Below are 16,520 nucleotides of genomic sequence, written 5' to 3'. Positions count from 1 at the left end.
TTGCTTGAGATATACATATTGAAAGTGAACACTCCTTGCTATTCTGATTCAACCAAGAAGAAATGCATAATTACGTGCAACTCCAGTACTCCAGTGATGGCATCTTTAATGCATGCAACCCTAGCTACAGCTGAGGTTGTTCAAATGAATTCTTTCACATGTGCTTTGAATGCGAGGTATGGTGGTCTTTAGGTTAAAGGAGAAGTGTACCACCACCTTTTTGGTTGATCTTTAAGTCATTTCTAATGATGTGAAGAGAATAATATGTCTGACGGATGTGGCCATACTACAACTGTAATGTTACCATGGGACTCCCAGCTCAAAAATAGGGAATGATTCAAGCATTTGAATCTATAAACAATACCAATGCTGAAGAACAGTAAGGAAAATGCTACTTACCAGTATGCATCTGTTCTTGGCATTTAGGGCTGCTGACATTTACATCTGTGCATAGATCGCCGCCTAGTGTTGGGTCCGGATCTTCGCACTTTGTTGTCCTGGAAGAGTCTTTGAAGTATCACGAGATAGGGGACTCCTCCCCTGGACTACAGTGCGCATGGGCAGCTTCTCCATCTTCAGATTGTTTTTCGCCATTGTGGCAAAGATGGAGTATAGAAAAGTAAGAGATGACCATGTAAATGTATGTAGAAAGAATTACTGCAGCTGTGACAGGCACCGGGGAGGAGGGTGGGCAATATGAATGTCAACAGCCCTACATGCCAAGAACAGATGCATACTGGTAAGTAGCATTTTCCGTTCAAGGCATGTGGGCTGCTGAATTCATATCTTAGCATAGACTGTATAGCAGTATCTCCTCTAGCAGTGGTCACCTGAACCAGCTGCAGCAGTTTGAAAAAGAGTTTTGAGGACAGCCTGGCCTACAGCAGCTTGCTGCTTTGCTTGCACATCTACACAGTAGTGTTTAGTGAAAGTGTGTATGGTAGACCATGTAGCTGCTCTACATATGTCTTCTAGTGGAATATTTCCTACGAAAGCCATGGGTGCCCCCATTTTGCGCGTTGAGTGGGCTTTTGAGGGGTCTGTTAGAGTGCGCTTAGCCTTTTGATAGCATATCTGAATGTATTTAACTATCCATCTGGCTATCCCTGTTTTTGAAATGGGGTTACCCTTATGTTGTGGTGAAAAAGCAACAAATAGTTGTTTTATCTTTCTGAATGATTTAGTTCTGTCAACGTAATATAGCATAGCCCTTTTTACATCTAGTGTGTGTAGTGCTCTTTCAGCCACTGACTGTGGGTTTTGGAAGAAAATTGGCAATTCTATTGACTGATTGATATGGAAAGTGGATATAACTTTTGGCATAAACTTGGGGTTAGTACGGAGCACTATCTTATTGTGGTGTATTTGCATGAAAGGTTCTTGAATGGTTAGTGCTTGTAGCTCACTCACTCGCCTGAGGGAGGTAATGGCAATTAAAAATGCCACCTTCCATGTTAAGAATTGTAATTCACACGAATTAAGTGGTTCGAAAGGTGGCCCCATAAGTCTGGTAAGTACTACGTTTAAGTTCCAGACTGGCGCAGGTGGATTTTTTGGAGGGATAATTCTTTTAAGTCCTTCCATAAACGCTTTGATAGATGGTATTCTGAACAGGGACACATGTTGTCTGTTTTGGAGATATGCTGCTATAGCAGAAAGATGTACCCTTATGGAAGAGTATGCTAGGTTGCATCTTTGCAGATGTAACAAGTAACAGATTATGTTTTGGATGGAGGCATCTAATATAATGATTTGGTTATTATTGCAATAGATTACAAATCTTTTCCATTTAGCTGTGTAGCATGCTCTAGTAGTTGGGCGTCTTGCTTCCTTGATTATGTTCATACAGTCTGGAGGCAAGTTAAGATATCCGAACTCTAAGACTTCAGGAGCCAGATCGCTAGGTTCATCCGATTGGGATCTGGGTGCCTGATTTCTCCATGGTCCCGAGTTAGTAGCTGTGGCGATAGTCGCAGTCTTTGGTGGGGAGCTACTGAGAGTTCTAGGACGTCATGTACCATGGCTGTCTTGCCCATGTGGGAGCAGCCAGGATCATTGTGAGTGACTGTTGCTTCAGCTTGCGTGCCACTAATGGGATTAGTGGTGTTGGCGGAAAAGCGTATGCAAATCTGCCTGACCAGTTCATCCATATCGCATTGCCTGGTGACAACGGGTGTGGGAACCTGGCGGCAAAGGACTGGCATTTTGAGTTTTCTTTTGTGGCAAACAGATCTATCTGTGGATGTCCCCACTTTTGGAAGAATGGTTGGAGAACTTGAGGGTGAATCTCCCATTCGTGTATCTGTTGGCTGTGTCTGCTTAGTAGATCTGCGGTCTGATTGTCTGTTCCTGGGAGGTGTTCTGCCATGAGAAAGATGTTTTTTGAATTGCCCACTTCCATATGCTCTGTGCTAGGTGAGACAGCGGTGGAGAGTGTGTCCCTCCCTGTTTCTGGATGTAGTACATGGCTGTCATGTCGTCCCTCCGGATTAACACAGCCTTGTTGTACAAGTATTTCTGGAAGGCTTTCATTGCTAGAAATACTGCTAGCAACCCCAAGTGGTTTATATGCAGTGTCTTTTGTTTGAGTGTCCAGAGCCCTTGGACTGTGTATTGAAGTAGGTGGGCTCCCCAACCTGTTAGTGATGAGTCCGCTGTTAGAACTACTTGTGGAACTGGCTCTTGGAACAGTTGCCCCTTGGAAAGGTTTTGTGGGTTCCACCACTGCAGAAAGTTGTAAGTGCGACTGTCTACCAACACTAGGTCTTTTAGTTGTCCTTGAGCTTGGTTCCACTGCCGTGCTAGGCATTCTTGCAGTGGACGCATTTGAAGTCGGGTATGAGGGACAAGGAATATGCAGGAGGCCATCATGCCTATGAGCTGCATGAACACTTGAGCTGGCAAAGAGTGTTGTGGCTGAAATCTTTGAATTAGAGACTGCATGCTGGCTATCCTGGCTGGATTTGGATATGCCTTCGCACTGAGGTATCTATTGTTTCTCCCAGATATTGTTGTATGTGGGAGGACTGCAGATGTGATTTTGGGTAATTCATGGAAAATCCCAGACTGTGCAGTAGCTGGATTGTCTGAGATGTATGGTTTGCACACTGTGCGAATGAGTTGGCTGTTATGAGCCAATCGTCCAGGTAGGGGAACACATGGATGTGTTGCCTTCTTAGGTGTGCTGCTACTACTGCTAGGCATTTTGTAAAAACCCTTGGTGCTGTGGTAACCCCGAAGGGGAGAACTTTGAATTGATAGTGGTGACCTTCTATTGTGAACCTGAGGTATTTCCTATGAGCTGGATGTATAGGTATGTGAAAATATGCATCTTTGAGGTCTAATGTAGCGATGAAGTCGCCTTGTTGGAGTAACGGGAGTACTTGCTGTAGAGTGATCATATGGAAGTGCTCTGAGAGTATGTATTGGTTCAGAGGTCTGAGGTTCAATATTGGTCTGAGGGACCCATCTTTTTTGGGAATAAGGAAGTATAGGGAGTATACTCCTGACCCCTGATGTTGAAAAGAGACTGGCTCGATGGCTCCCTTCTCCAGCATGGATGCCACCTCTTGTTGTAACAGCGTGATGTGTTCTTTGGACATTGGATGGTGTTTGGGGTGGTATGTTGGGTGGAGTAGAAGTGAGTTCCAGGCAATAACCATACTGGATAATTTGTCTCACCCAACTGTCTATGGTAATTGCGTTTCAGACTGGTAGGAATTGTGTTATTCTGCCTCCGACTGGTGTTGAGTGGTCAGGATGGAGTGTGAACAAGTCACTGTTTGGTGGCGGTGGAGGCTCTGGTGTTGTTGCCGCCACGTCCTCTGCCTTGGTTATTGTTGCCTCTATAACCTCCTCTATTGGAGCCCTTATTAAAGGTGCTCCGAGTATTACTTTTCAATGTAGAGGACGTTTGGGAGGTGTTGCCTCTACCTGAGCCTCGAAAGGAGGAGCGGCGAAAGGAACTCCTAGATTGTTGAAACTGAAGTGTGCCCGTAGACTTCGCAGTATCAGTATCTTTTTTCATCTTTCCTAAGATGGTGTCTACTGCAGGGCCAAACAAGAAATCTTGGTTAACTGGCTGGTTGAGGATGGTTGACTGCACTTCATTCTTAAATCCGGAAATGCGTAGCCACGCATTCCGGCGTAGTAACACGCTAGTGTTGATGGACCTGGCTGCTGTGTCAGCTGCGTCAAGTGCACATTTAATGGAAGCGTTTGTGATAAACTTGCCTTCCTGTATGAGGTCGTTAGCTTTAACTTTAAAAGGTTCTGGGAGGTGTTGTAGTAAACCCTCCAGTTGGTCTTAATGTGCTCTATCGTAGCGTGCTAATAGAGCTTGTGTGTTTGCAATTCTCCAAGTGTTTGCTGCTTGGGATGCCACTCTTTTGCCTGAGGCTTCTAAAATCTTTGACTCCTTGTCAGGAGGGGGAGCATCTTCTGTTTGTGAATTAGCTCGCTTTCGAGTGTTTGATACAACTAGTGAATCTAAAGGCAACTGACACTTAATATAAGAAGGGTCTGTAGGGGCTGCCTTATACTTCTTCTCAATTCTGGGATTGAGGACACGCGCTCTGGCTGGGTCTTTGAATATGCCTGGCGCGTGTTTTAGTAGCCCTTTTAACATAGAAAGTGTACGTATATTCTTTTCTGAAGTTGGAAAAGTATCAAATAAGAAGTCCTCATCTATTGGGGCAGTGTGCATATCTACATTATGATATTTAGCTGCCCTATCTACTAATTGGCTAAAGACAATGGTGTTGTCAGTAGGCGACGGCTTTGTTGGATATGTAGAGGTGTCAGGGATGGGTTGTGGGTCGTATGTATCATAAGGATCATTCTGGTCATCCCATGTGTTATCCTGTATATCTTGATCCTCAGGTTCTACAAAATTATCTTGAGGCTCACCTTCTATGTTTTCTGCCTCATCATAACCTGATGTAGGAGAGTAAGGCACAAAAGGCATGTTAGGATAGAAAGGAGGAGGAGTAAAAGGTCTTAAAGGGGATGTTCCAAAGTATTTCTTCTTTGGAGGGCCAGGGGAAGAAGTGCCAGCGTTCAATGGTCTCTTCTTCCTGTGGTAAACTGTTGCGCGTGCTGGTTCAGGGTCTATATACAGTTTAGGTTCTTCGCCAACTGGATCAGGATGGAAAAGTTCTTCCTCAACTGTCCGTGGTTTTGGCGCCGATGATTTTGGCTTAGTCACTTGTTTATGGTGAGTCTTTGGCTCGAGGCCCTTCGGCTGTGGAGCTTTTTTCGTCTCGACTGCTGTTTTTGGGTCGGTGACCTTTTACGGGTCGGCGACTCCCTTTTGTTTGAAGTCTTTTGTTGGCTTTACTGCCTTTTTTGGTTCGGCGACCTCCTTTGGTTCGACGACCTTTTTCGGATCGACCGTTTTTTTCGGGTCGATAACCTTTTTTGGATCGACTGGTGTTTTCGGTTCGACCGCTTTTTTTCGTAGACTCAACTGCCTTCTTCGGGTCGACAGGAATTTTAGTGTGACCTGTTTTTGGAGGTCGACACTTTTTTTCGGCTCGGCGGCCTTTGTCGGGTCGACTATTCTTTTGGGATCGACGACCCTTTTTGTTTCGGCGCCCTTTTTAGTATCGCCGATTTTCTTCGGCTCGACAATCTTTTTCGGTTCGGCGGCCTTTTTAGGAAGAGTGTAGCTCGTTCCCGGGGAATCAGAAGGCTTGGGTTTGGTCTTCGGAGCCGAGCCGGAAGGCAGGGCCTCTGAAGGAGTTTGTCGATCTCGGCTAAGGCCTTTAGGCGATGCTTCGACCAGAGCCTTGTCTTGAGATGGAAGCGGGGTTCGGGGCTTGGTACTCACTGTTTTCCCCGGTGTGATCTGGTCATCGGAGTCCGACTGGTCTTCTACGGTGATAATTTCTAGGTCGGAGTCCGCCGCTTTTGAGAGTCATGTTCGTCTTCGAAAATGTTCCCCGGTTCCGGTGCCTGCCACTGCATCTCTTGTCTAGCGGCCCTTCGGTTCCGGATAGTTTTCTTCGACCGGAACTGAGCACAAGATGGACAGCTTTCTTTGTTGTGCTCGGGAGATGGGCACTTGTTGCATACTGTATGTTTATCAGTATGTGGGAATTTGGAGCGACATTGTGGGCACCTTTTAAACGGGGTCCTTTCCATCGGCAGCAGGCCCGCGTGGCGTCAAAAAGGCCCAACGGCCCACGTCGACGACCGGATCAAGATGGAAAGTCTTATTGAGTCAAGGGGTACCGAACGAGAACAATACCGTCGAGGTAGAAAGCCTTTTGGCCTTAGAAAGTTGAAAAGTTTCGGTTCCGAAGTTGGAGTTGAGGAATAGCATCCGAACCCAATGGCGGAAAAAAACAATCTGAGGATGGAGAAGATGCCCATGCGCACTGTAGTCCAGGGGAGGAGTCACCTATATCGTGATACTTCGAAGACTCTTCCAGGACAACAAAGTGCAAACATCCGGACCCAACACTAGGCGGCGATCTATGCTAAGATATGAATTCAGCAGCCAACATGCCTCGAACTTAGAGTTAAGTAACTTGTTTCGTCTAAAAGGCAACAGTGCGACAGCATCTATTGCTGGACAAAACAAGGTGCCAAACCATCAAAGCAAACACAAGGAGATGATAGACTGAGCACTGAAACTTTTCAGACACTCTCCCCCAGTCAGAGATCCGGGTTGAATCCATCATTCTTTAGCTCACTTCACCACCCCAGATAAGACCCAGCCATATGCAAATCAGTTTCGACTCTGTGCCTCATGGGAACAGTCCAGACCGAACTGCCAAACCAGGGCTTCCGGATAACACCACTCATCAGCCAAACTAGCTTGAATCCAGTGGCAAAGTGAGCAAGGTTCCCACGTCTGGGCATAACCTGCCAACTTAGGGCAAACAAAGCAAACACAAGGAGATGATGGACGGAGCACTCAAACTTTTCAGACACTCACCCCAGTCACAGATCTGGGTTGAATCCATCATTGTTCTTTAGCTTACTTCCCCAACCCAGTTCAGACCCAGCCACAGGCAAATAAGTCTTGACCCTGTGCCTCATGGGAACAGTCCAGACCGAACTGCCAAGCCATGTCTTTGTTGGGCCAGAAACAAGCATCCCGGAAATGGGATCAGGGTAACACCCCTCATCAGCCAGGTTAGCTTGAATCAAGTGGCAAAGTAAGCCTGGGCATACCCTGCCAACTTAGGACAACCATCAAAGCATGCACTAGGAACAGGACAGAAAAACATTTTCTGCTATAAAAAAAGGATCTGAAGCAACCACAGCTACTCCAAATAGGACATGAACATAAGGAAGGAGACGTGGTGAAAGTTTACCTCGAAGATCTCATCAGTTTTCAGTTCCTTCATGCTGAAGAGGACACCATGGGCATAGCCTGCCACTCTCACCGCCCTGCAGCCATCGTTCTGAAAGGCGATGTTCTTGCCACAACTTGTGTGGAACCGATGAGCCACTCCCGGAACTGAAAAGCACAATATGGTAAAAATGACTCACTCCTAACAATCCTAACTCCAGTAAAGGTATTCTTGCATGTGATCTACAACTTTTCAGTACAACCAACGCAGTCAGGGAACAATTCACCAAACACTTCAAATTACGTAATTTTCTTCATAACATTAAAAGACAACCAGTTTTGTATGAGCTTTTCAATGTTAACAAATTAAAGCTAGTTTACATCCTGGAAACCAAATGAAGTATATTTTACGAAAAACAGACCTCTCACAATGACGTCTGACGTCTCGTTGGCAGATCAAGATCAATGGAGTTTTTCTAAGGTGTTGGAGAATAAACATTAATGTGGGTACTTTCCCTAGTAAAACAATGCCAAAAATAATATAAAAACCACGGGCTAACTTTCAAGTCTCAGTATAAAAGAAGTGGCATTGCTTATTTTACTAACACTGAATTAAGCAACTAAGTTGCTGAAGCATTCACCATACTAGTAGAAAATTGAAGAGAATTAGCTCCACAAAATGGAGAAAAAAAACAGGTGTGATAAATTCTCTGACAAGAGAAAGTTCTCCTTAAATGTTCAAAGAAACAGTTAAATAAGACTTAAATTACATCTGTGAACTTCCAACACTATAGAAAATTAGAACAGGAAAACCAGAAAAAATTGAAAGGAAATCTAGAAGTGAAGTAGAATGATATATAAATGAGAAACTGCTTTCACCATAAATCCCAGTGATACAAAATAAGCTATAAAGTGCATAAAAACGCATAAATAAGGAAGCTAGATAGGTTCACCTGAGCAAACAAAGATAAAACCCATTTAAGATTTGCAGAAGGATTTCAAAAATGTACTCCGAAAAGAGTAAGCAGAATTTATGGACTATTTTATTTGGAAAGAGAGATTGTTTTCAAGGGAACAGTTTGGTAAGCTGCGAAAAGCAAACTAAAGACTTCAAAAGGTGGAACATAGCACACCTCAACCCAGTAGCATCAACAAATAGGTCAATCTCAGACTTTTGCAGGATCCGGCCACAGAATATTACGTTGACAGATTGGGCCACTTGATCACACTACAATGCAAGATGATGAATGAAAGGAATCTCTGCATCAATAAAGACCCAAAGTTCAGGCTAAAACATCCCACTGAGACTCAAAATAGCAACACGATTCACTGCAGCATTCACAATAAACCACTAAGCTATTAGAATCACATTTCAAATAGAAATCAGCCTCTCAAATGCTTCTAGGGGAACACTTCTTCAATGAAAGCATTTGAACCTCGGTGTGCAGGGTCCAATACAGTTCACAAATCATGCTGTGAAAAACTATGGGCGCACAGGAGCACGGTCAAACAACGTTATAACCCGTTTCATCTTGAGAATTTGTGTCTGAAAATACACCTTCTTGGTTCACACTTGAAGTATAATCATAGCCTAAAAGTATGCCATGACACAGAGTGCACCCCATAATGTAAATCCCCATGGGGTGACCAAGTATCCCTCAGAACCTGGGCAATACAGTTCAATATAAACAGTGGTTCTGTCGGGTTCTACCCGACAGAACCACTGTTTATATTGAACAGAGTGCACCCCCAACATTGTAATTTAACTAATAGAAGATGGCAGACTTCAATATTGAACATGTTCAGCAACATATTCAATAAAACCAACAGAAAAAGACTAATTTATATCCATGACAACTTGATGTGCAGTGAACAAAATCACCAAGAAAAGAATCTCTCTTTGTCTTAACTGAAGAAACTGAGTACGAATAACAACTATAATATGCAACTCGTTTGGACACCAAAAATCGTGTCATTTAACAAAATAAAGTTGCCAGTGGGAGAGACAAGAGGGCCAAGTGACAAACTTTTTTATTTCTGCAGCAGGTCTTTGCAGTAATCCTATCACTTCCATATCAACTGTGCGGCTGATTTTTATTTTGAGTGCATCCACCCATTGGAGCCTGCGTTTGAGTATGGTGGCTTGATCCAAGCACAAACAGAGCTTGGCTGAAAGATTCCAGCACAAATAGAACCTGGCGGAGAAGAATCCTAGAGAACAGGTGCTGTATAGTAGATTGAGGAAATGGACACAAAGTGAGAAACAAGAACAGGTCTGTGAAAAAAGGCATGGCCAGCAGGAGAAGAAAGGAAAAGAGGAAAGACCTGCACGCTCCAGAAACTAAGAGAGTAATGAGAAAATTAAAGGGCAAGGTCAATGTTATGTCTATCCCGCTCTACATCAAGAGACCTTGCTCACAAAAAAAACTAAAATACCCATGTGCCAATATCCATACACAAATGCAAACCCTTAGGTGTCATGAGTCGAAAGAAGACAGGAAGTTCAATTAAAGCAACTCCATGTTACTACTGCTACACAGAAAAAGGCAGGACAACCTCATGGAAGGATGGAATCCAATAAAAAATAATGAACATATGCAACAGAGTGAAAGTAGCTTCAGATAAACGGGTCACTGAAGAAATTAGATCAGCAAATAAGAAAACATCAGGAACAAAGTACAAACATTTTAAGAAAATCAAAATAGTAGGGATCACTCAGCAATCTCTAACTGCCCTTCGGCCTTTCTGAGATGTCAAGATAAAAAGTAAACAGACTTTCAAACCAAGGAATATTTAAACATCACCAGATTCATTACAACTTGGGGACCTTCCGAAATAGGGAGAGTGAAAATACTGAAGTGATCTGATGCATGGAGAGTCTACCTTCAGCACTCAATGGAGTTGCAAAAAATGTGGACAATTTGTAACAAGCAACAATAACTTTATTAAATATCACGTCAGCAAATGGCAAAGAACTAGCTAATGAGACGCTGAGTGCTTCATAAAGGAGTTACCACCTTGGTTATCATCAACTATTAAGACTTAGCTCACTAATCGAACTAAAGCACCAACACATTCATTAATCAGCCTACCAACCTGAGGGCACCTATCCTTGGGTAAACTGCAGAGATGGATAGGCAGTACTCCAATGCTGGTGAGTAGTGATTACAGGCAGAGTTATATTTTAACTTCTCTATTTCCTACACCCATATAAGGAGGGTCTCCCCAGAGAGCAGTACGATATGTACTACAAGCAAATACATACATTCTATAGTTTTCTATGGGGAAACTAGAAAACTGAAGAGGGTGAGGAGATAAAACCTGCAAATGCTTGGGACTGTGAAAGGTGTGGTACAAAAATTGCAGGGGCAGTCATGCTGCCCAGCAGCGATGCATGCATTCAACTCAGAACCCATACCTTTGTGTGTAGAAGGATGTGCACCGGTAATGTGCATAACTCTCACCTGGTGAATGGATGGGAAAAGATTTCTCAGTGATGTTACTGGTTGATAAACTGTTGTCCATGGGGCCGCTGGCACTTGTGATGGATACCTGCACACACTGACCGTACAGGTCAATCACAGCATACACTTCTACAGAAACAGACAAGAAAACACCAACAAAAACAATGCTTCGAGTTCCTTCAGGCTCAATGACAGGAGGAGTGTGGGTGAGTGCTCAAGTGTCTGCATTCATCATGTTGGCAGGTTTATAAGCAAATATGCATAGTTTTCTCTCTTAACAGTGAAGGGCACTAGTTAAGCAATGACACCATCCTGGAATTCATAAATATTAGAGCGCCTCTGGACAGTATTCCAAAACACATTTTAGTAGATACGTTTTTAAAATTTTAAATGGCCCAGTAAAATGAAGGACTGCCTCAGGTCCTAAAGGCCTCCTCCCACCTTTGATATGCGGCCCTAGCTTTCCCCAGACAGTGGACATTCCAACCCCTACCCTGGGCCCATTTGGCACCAGGACAGGCGGGAACATTAACAAGTCTGGAGGGGTGTTCACCATCAGGCTAGTACAACCCCTAAGGTGAGTTACCTGAAGTAAACATAATTTGGGAAACTCCATCATCTTGGATTTGGTGGACTTAGGTCCTCTGAGTCTGGGTTATATCCACTTCTCACAGGAAGTTGTCATATAGAGGGTGAAGTCACCCTAAATGGAGGTAGCCTATTGGCTACTACTGGACACGCCCTGAAATATAGTATTCAGGTGGCACCCCTGATGGGGTTTGCCTCGCCCCATTACACAGTGTACCTCATTTTGGTCCACTATATCAAGAGTCAGATTCTTACATGCAATGATCTCAAAATTAAATAAAACTGATTTTGGTTTAAAACTAGAAAATGGAGACACCTGACTTTGTCTTTCAAGATATGTAAATGCTGTGATGGATGGGCTCTAAAAAAGGAATATTTCAGCCTGTCCCAAATTAGCCAGCTGAAGCAAATAAAGCACACAACACACAATAGGTTATGGGAGGATGCTTGCAATAGGTCGAATCACTGTCAAGTGCTCGAGGTAGCTCTGCAACCCATTGTTCTTTTGCTCACTATGCCACCTAAGATTAAGCCCAGCCATGTGCAAATCAGTCTTGACCCTGCGCCAATAGGAACAGTATAACCCAACCCAGTCCAGCCAGGTCCTCTCTGAACCGAAACAAAGCAATCCAAGACCAATTTCTCCCTCACAGGGTCTCTTCAGTCAGGCCTAGATAGGTGCCAGTGGCACAGTGAGCAAAAGACCCATGTCTGGGCATACCCTTGCCATTTAGGGCGTTATATCAAACACACAAAAGGTGATGGCATGACGCTTGTAATACATTTAACCACTGACAATATATTGGAGTAGCATTGTTCGAGGCCCTAAGAGGCCAAGGGGGTTCCTAAACAACAGAAGTCTCACATGTGCAGGAGTGCGGGCTGCATGTTTGAGACTACATTTGTGCACAGCTTGGTAAATGCACACAGAAGAGACTGCAAAGATAGTTATCTGCAGAGTTACTGTATTAGACGCATAGGGGAAATCTGCCTTAAATAGCACTTTTGCTCCACTTAGGCATACATAGTCTAGTGAGGTGTCAAACTGTGGCGGAACATGCATGCCGAGTTTGAATATGAAGGTCTCAAGAATAAACATGTACATCTTAATGGTCGTTCAGTGTTGTCAATTTTCTCTGGATCATCTCTGAATCAGATCCTTTGCTCCCCAGAAGAGGGTTTCAAAGGCCTCCCCACACAAAAGGAGCAATTATCACAGCTTTTCTGAGCTCCTGAAGAGGACAGGGAGAAACAATCTGCATCTGGTAATTAGCTGTTACCGTGCACCAGGTTTGGGACAGCCCAGGCTCAGTGAACAAGTGAGGAAGACCAGACAGTTGGAGCTAACACAGGAGGGGTTCCCCTTTGACGTTTTGGTGGGAAAGTACGTGGCCGTGATGGTGGGAAAGTATGTGGCCGTGATGGCAGCTAGGAGTGGAGCTGAGGTCTTCAGAGAATCTGTGCTCATAGTCCACCATATTGGATTGTTCCAGAATGCTGTGCAGGGGAGGTGTGAAGGGGTGGAGGAGTGATGTGGCATCCTAGGAGTGGACAGGGATATCTGGCACCTAAAACTTTCCACTCAGGTCCAGGGAACTAGACCCCGGACAGAGACACCACCACTGACAGCTGGAAGGACAACCCCCTGATGCCTTGATGAACTGGACTGTCTGCAGCTGGCCTCAGGACTAGTGGTTCTCTACAGGGCCAATGAGGCTGGCCCCTTTATTCCCCCGGAGGACCAGTTGTGAAGAGGGAGGGGGGGGTAATCAGGGGGGCAGGAAAACTGGACTTCTGTGCCTAAGCTAGACTAGAAGGGTACCCAATGCTAAGCAGAGGGAAAAAGCTAGCATAGGGAGCAAGTGCAACTAACTTCCTGCAGAAAATGCTCCAGATTGCTACGGCAAGCCACCAGGCATGGTTTTGCACGAATGAACAACTGCTCAGAAGTGAATAGAAGGTACTTTTTGGGTCCCTAAGATGAAGATTGATAATGGACTCAGCTGAAGGCCAGATGAAGGAAACAGCAGGAGACATGATTGTTGTTCTATTCTAAGGGCACTAGGGGCCGGGGGAGAAGATTTGCTCCAAGGGGCAGATGGCTGAGAATGCGCTGGTCCACAAACCCCTAAGGTTACTAAAGTTGGGAGGGACGACAGCCCCTCTGTTAAGTTGGGGGAGGCGGGCAATAATGGCTCCATCAAGCAGGAATGCGGGGACGGGTCTTTGTTTTGGGGGTAAAGGTCTTGAGGGGGTTTTAATTCACTTATTAGGTTTACACTTTACACTTCTAAAGAGACACCAAGATACCAAATTAATCCTAAAGGTCAGAGCGCAACGACAGGCAAATCAGATTCCCACACCAAGAGGAGCACTCCCACCAAGGAGCAAGGTAGATCAACCAGGGCCCCAACTCACTGTGCCTACAGTTTCTACTACACATGGAGTTTTAAAAAAATCCCTAAAATCCGATAAACGACATGGACCGTAAACTGCTTGGGAGACAAAATTAAACGTGAGTAGTACTCCAGTTTCTGAAGAGACCCTCCCCAGATGTAGTTCTCCTGCATTTATTCATCGTCAAAAATCTACACTCCCCATTAAACCGACTGAAAGGGGAAGTGCAGCATTGGCGCTCACTACTTACCGGGCAGGGCAGCCCTCTTTAAAAGGATGGCTTTGGCTCATTTTATACATTTTACAGTCCCCGATAACTCTTTTAGAGCCTTACAAGGGGACTTCAGAACCCTATTATGGGATGGGGGGCCCTAGAATCACCCTCAATAAATTAACCCTGGGATGGTACAATGGCGGAATTGCACTTTCAGATATCCAAACAAACTATCGGGCGGTGCAATTGACAGTGATCAACTAATGGGTACATCAACCTATGACAGAACCAGCCTTTCGTATGAATCGCTTGGTCCTACAACAAGGTCGACATCTATGAGCACTGTACACCAAACCGAAAAATTGTTCCCCTAGAGGGGCCCACGGCCCTAACAATTCAAATGTGGCACTCTATACTCTGTAAGCTGGGATGGAAAAGCTAGATTACCTTGGCGACACCATTGTGAGAGTCAGATCTTCTTGGAGACATGGGCAAGAGGCAAGGGTTTGATAAATGGGACCTTCTGGGCATTTTAAGGCTGGGATATATATATATTCTGGAAAGGGATAATACCATTTGTAGACCTGCTTAAGGCATACAGTTTAGCCTCCACTGAGGCATTCCGATATGTACAACTCCAGCACGCCCTGCATGCAAGAATACCCAAAGGGGAAACTATGCCAGAATCATCACCCTTAGAAAACAAACTACTTGAGGATCACTAACATACAAGAAACTTGTGAACAATGCTCCAGAAACTGAGAAAGAGATATATATATCAGACATACAAGATGAATGGCCCGAGGCCCTGCCATCCCCTAGAGAAGTAGCTATTAGGTCGAGCTTCTGCCTCATTCAACTCAAAATAGCACACAGGACGTATATCTCCTGCACCACCTTGACAAAGATGGGGAGGAGACCGGCCCCACTCTGTCGCAGAGGTTGAAGTCAGGAGGGAACGTTTTTTTCACACAATATGGGCCTGTACGAAAATTCAATCCTATTGAGATGGAATAATACAAAATCTGAACAAGGTACATGGGACGCAACTGTAACTTTCGGCCAAGTGGTGCCTGCTTAAAGTATGGGATGTGACGGATTTGGGGAGGGGAGAATGGATTGGTCTAACACTGGGTTTGATGACAGTAAAAAGAAATACAGCGCGAAATTGGCCATCTGAAGCGACACCATCCCTAAAAGACTGTGATAGGGATATGGACTGGTGTATGGCAGCCGAAACGACTATCTACGTAAACACGAGGCTGCCCCCAGAAGTGGTGAAGATTATGGAACAAATGGAACGAATACAGAGGATGCCCATGCACTGCTCCAATAGCCCAAGGGAGACAATCTATATCTGATGAGGATAATTAGAGGAGGGTACTCGAGGGAGGGCGTTGAACAGGCAAAGTATAAGCAGGAAAACAAATTAAGATTATGCCTTGTTGTAAGATGACATTGATATATAATGGTGTAACCCAAATTATGGTGTAAGGTAATGTATAACATGTTCTTCTCAATAAAAAGGTTAAAAAAAAAGGCATGCACAATCAAGATCCTTGTCACAAGAACCAAGGAGCAATGACTCACTTGGCGCCAACCCTGCCGGCCGGGCTGCTGCCCTCAACAATCGTGGAAAAAGCAGACTTGTCCTGATGCTGTGCAGTCTCCAAGAAACCCAGAGGCTGCCAGTGCTTTGTCAATTGCCTGAAGAAAGTCCAGTGGAGTAGAAGAGCTACTCCCCTGTAGCCAAGAGAACCAAAGACACCACCCAGCCAGCCCGATGCAGCAGCACCCCAGGAAGAGGACCCTGTGCTCCTCAAGATTAGATCTGTCTCCCTACTGACTGGGTATACATCAGGATGAACCATTGCTCCACAGGACCAATGCTCGGGTACTGGACCCCTTGCAGCAGCCAAGGCTTGTTGTGCCCAGTACATACACCAACACCGAGGACGACCAACCTCCACATCGAGGGACTTCACGGACAATGAGACCCACTCCGTGAGTGGGCCAGCTGTCCGGTTTGCCCCACTTCCGTAAAAAAAAAAAAGACCAAGGCATGAGTTTGTGACCGCCGCCAGCAGATGCCTGTAAGCCCCTATGCACCCGGACTCCACAGCCCGAGTCCAAGGGAAGTGACTATGCCAAAGGGGTCTCCAGACCCACAAGAACTAAGCCCACTCTTGGGTATTCCCAGACTGGACTTCCAGTCGCCGCCTGCAGCCTCTTTCTGCAGGCCCCCTCCAACTGCGAATAACTCATGCACTGGATTCAAAATTAGACCCCCAAAAGACACCATTGTACCAAGCCCCACAGCCTGAGGAGAAGTGGACCAAGGGTGTCCCTCTGTGCCCAAGGATAGCAAGGGTTGAGCTTCCCCTGTGGGCTCCCCCGGACTGGTCCCCCAGTCCCATCTTGCAGCCTCTTTGTGACTGGACTGTTCTCCCAAGAAAGTGAATGGGACAACCAATGCCGTTGCACACCTCTGCACCCACCTTTTTGGTCCACTATAAAAAGGGCTAGCTTCCTACAATAAGTGAACAGGGAAGCC

General features: G+C 45.1%; 1 protein-coding gene across 2 annotated transcripts in view; it reads right to left on the bottom strand.

The window, feature by feature from the left end:
• The window catches only part of NEURL4 (neuralized E3 ubiquitin protein ligase 4), a 165,120-nt gene that overhangs the window by 77,106 nt on the left and 71,494 nt on the right, over positions 1–16,520 (bottom strand). For both annotated transcript variants that reach the window (XM_086946091.1, XM_086946092.1), the window contains exons 16-17: positions 10,768–10,896; positions 7,326–7,471 (exon numbers count right to left, since the gene is read on the bottom strand). In XM_086946091.1, the coding sequence (XP_086802217.1) occupies positions 7,326–7,471; positions 10,768–10,896 (275 nt within the window). The remainder of the gene's footprint in view (positions 1–7,325; positions 7,472–10,767; positions 10,897–16,520) is intronic.

The sequence above is a fragment of the Lissotriton vulgaris genome, chromosome 12 (assembly GCF_964263255.1).
Source record: "Lissotriton vulgaris chromosome 12, aLisVul1.2, whole genome shotgun sequence".
Taxonomy (NCBI): domain Eukaryota; kingdom Metazoa; phylum Chordata; class Amphibia; order Caudata; family Salamandridae; genus Lissotriton; species Lissotriton vulgaris.
This window is presented reverse-complemented; position numbering and strand designations above follow the sequence as displayed.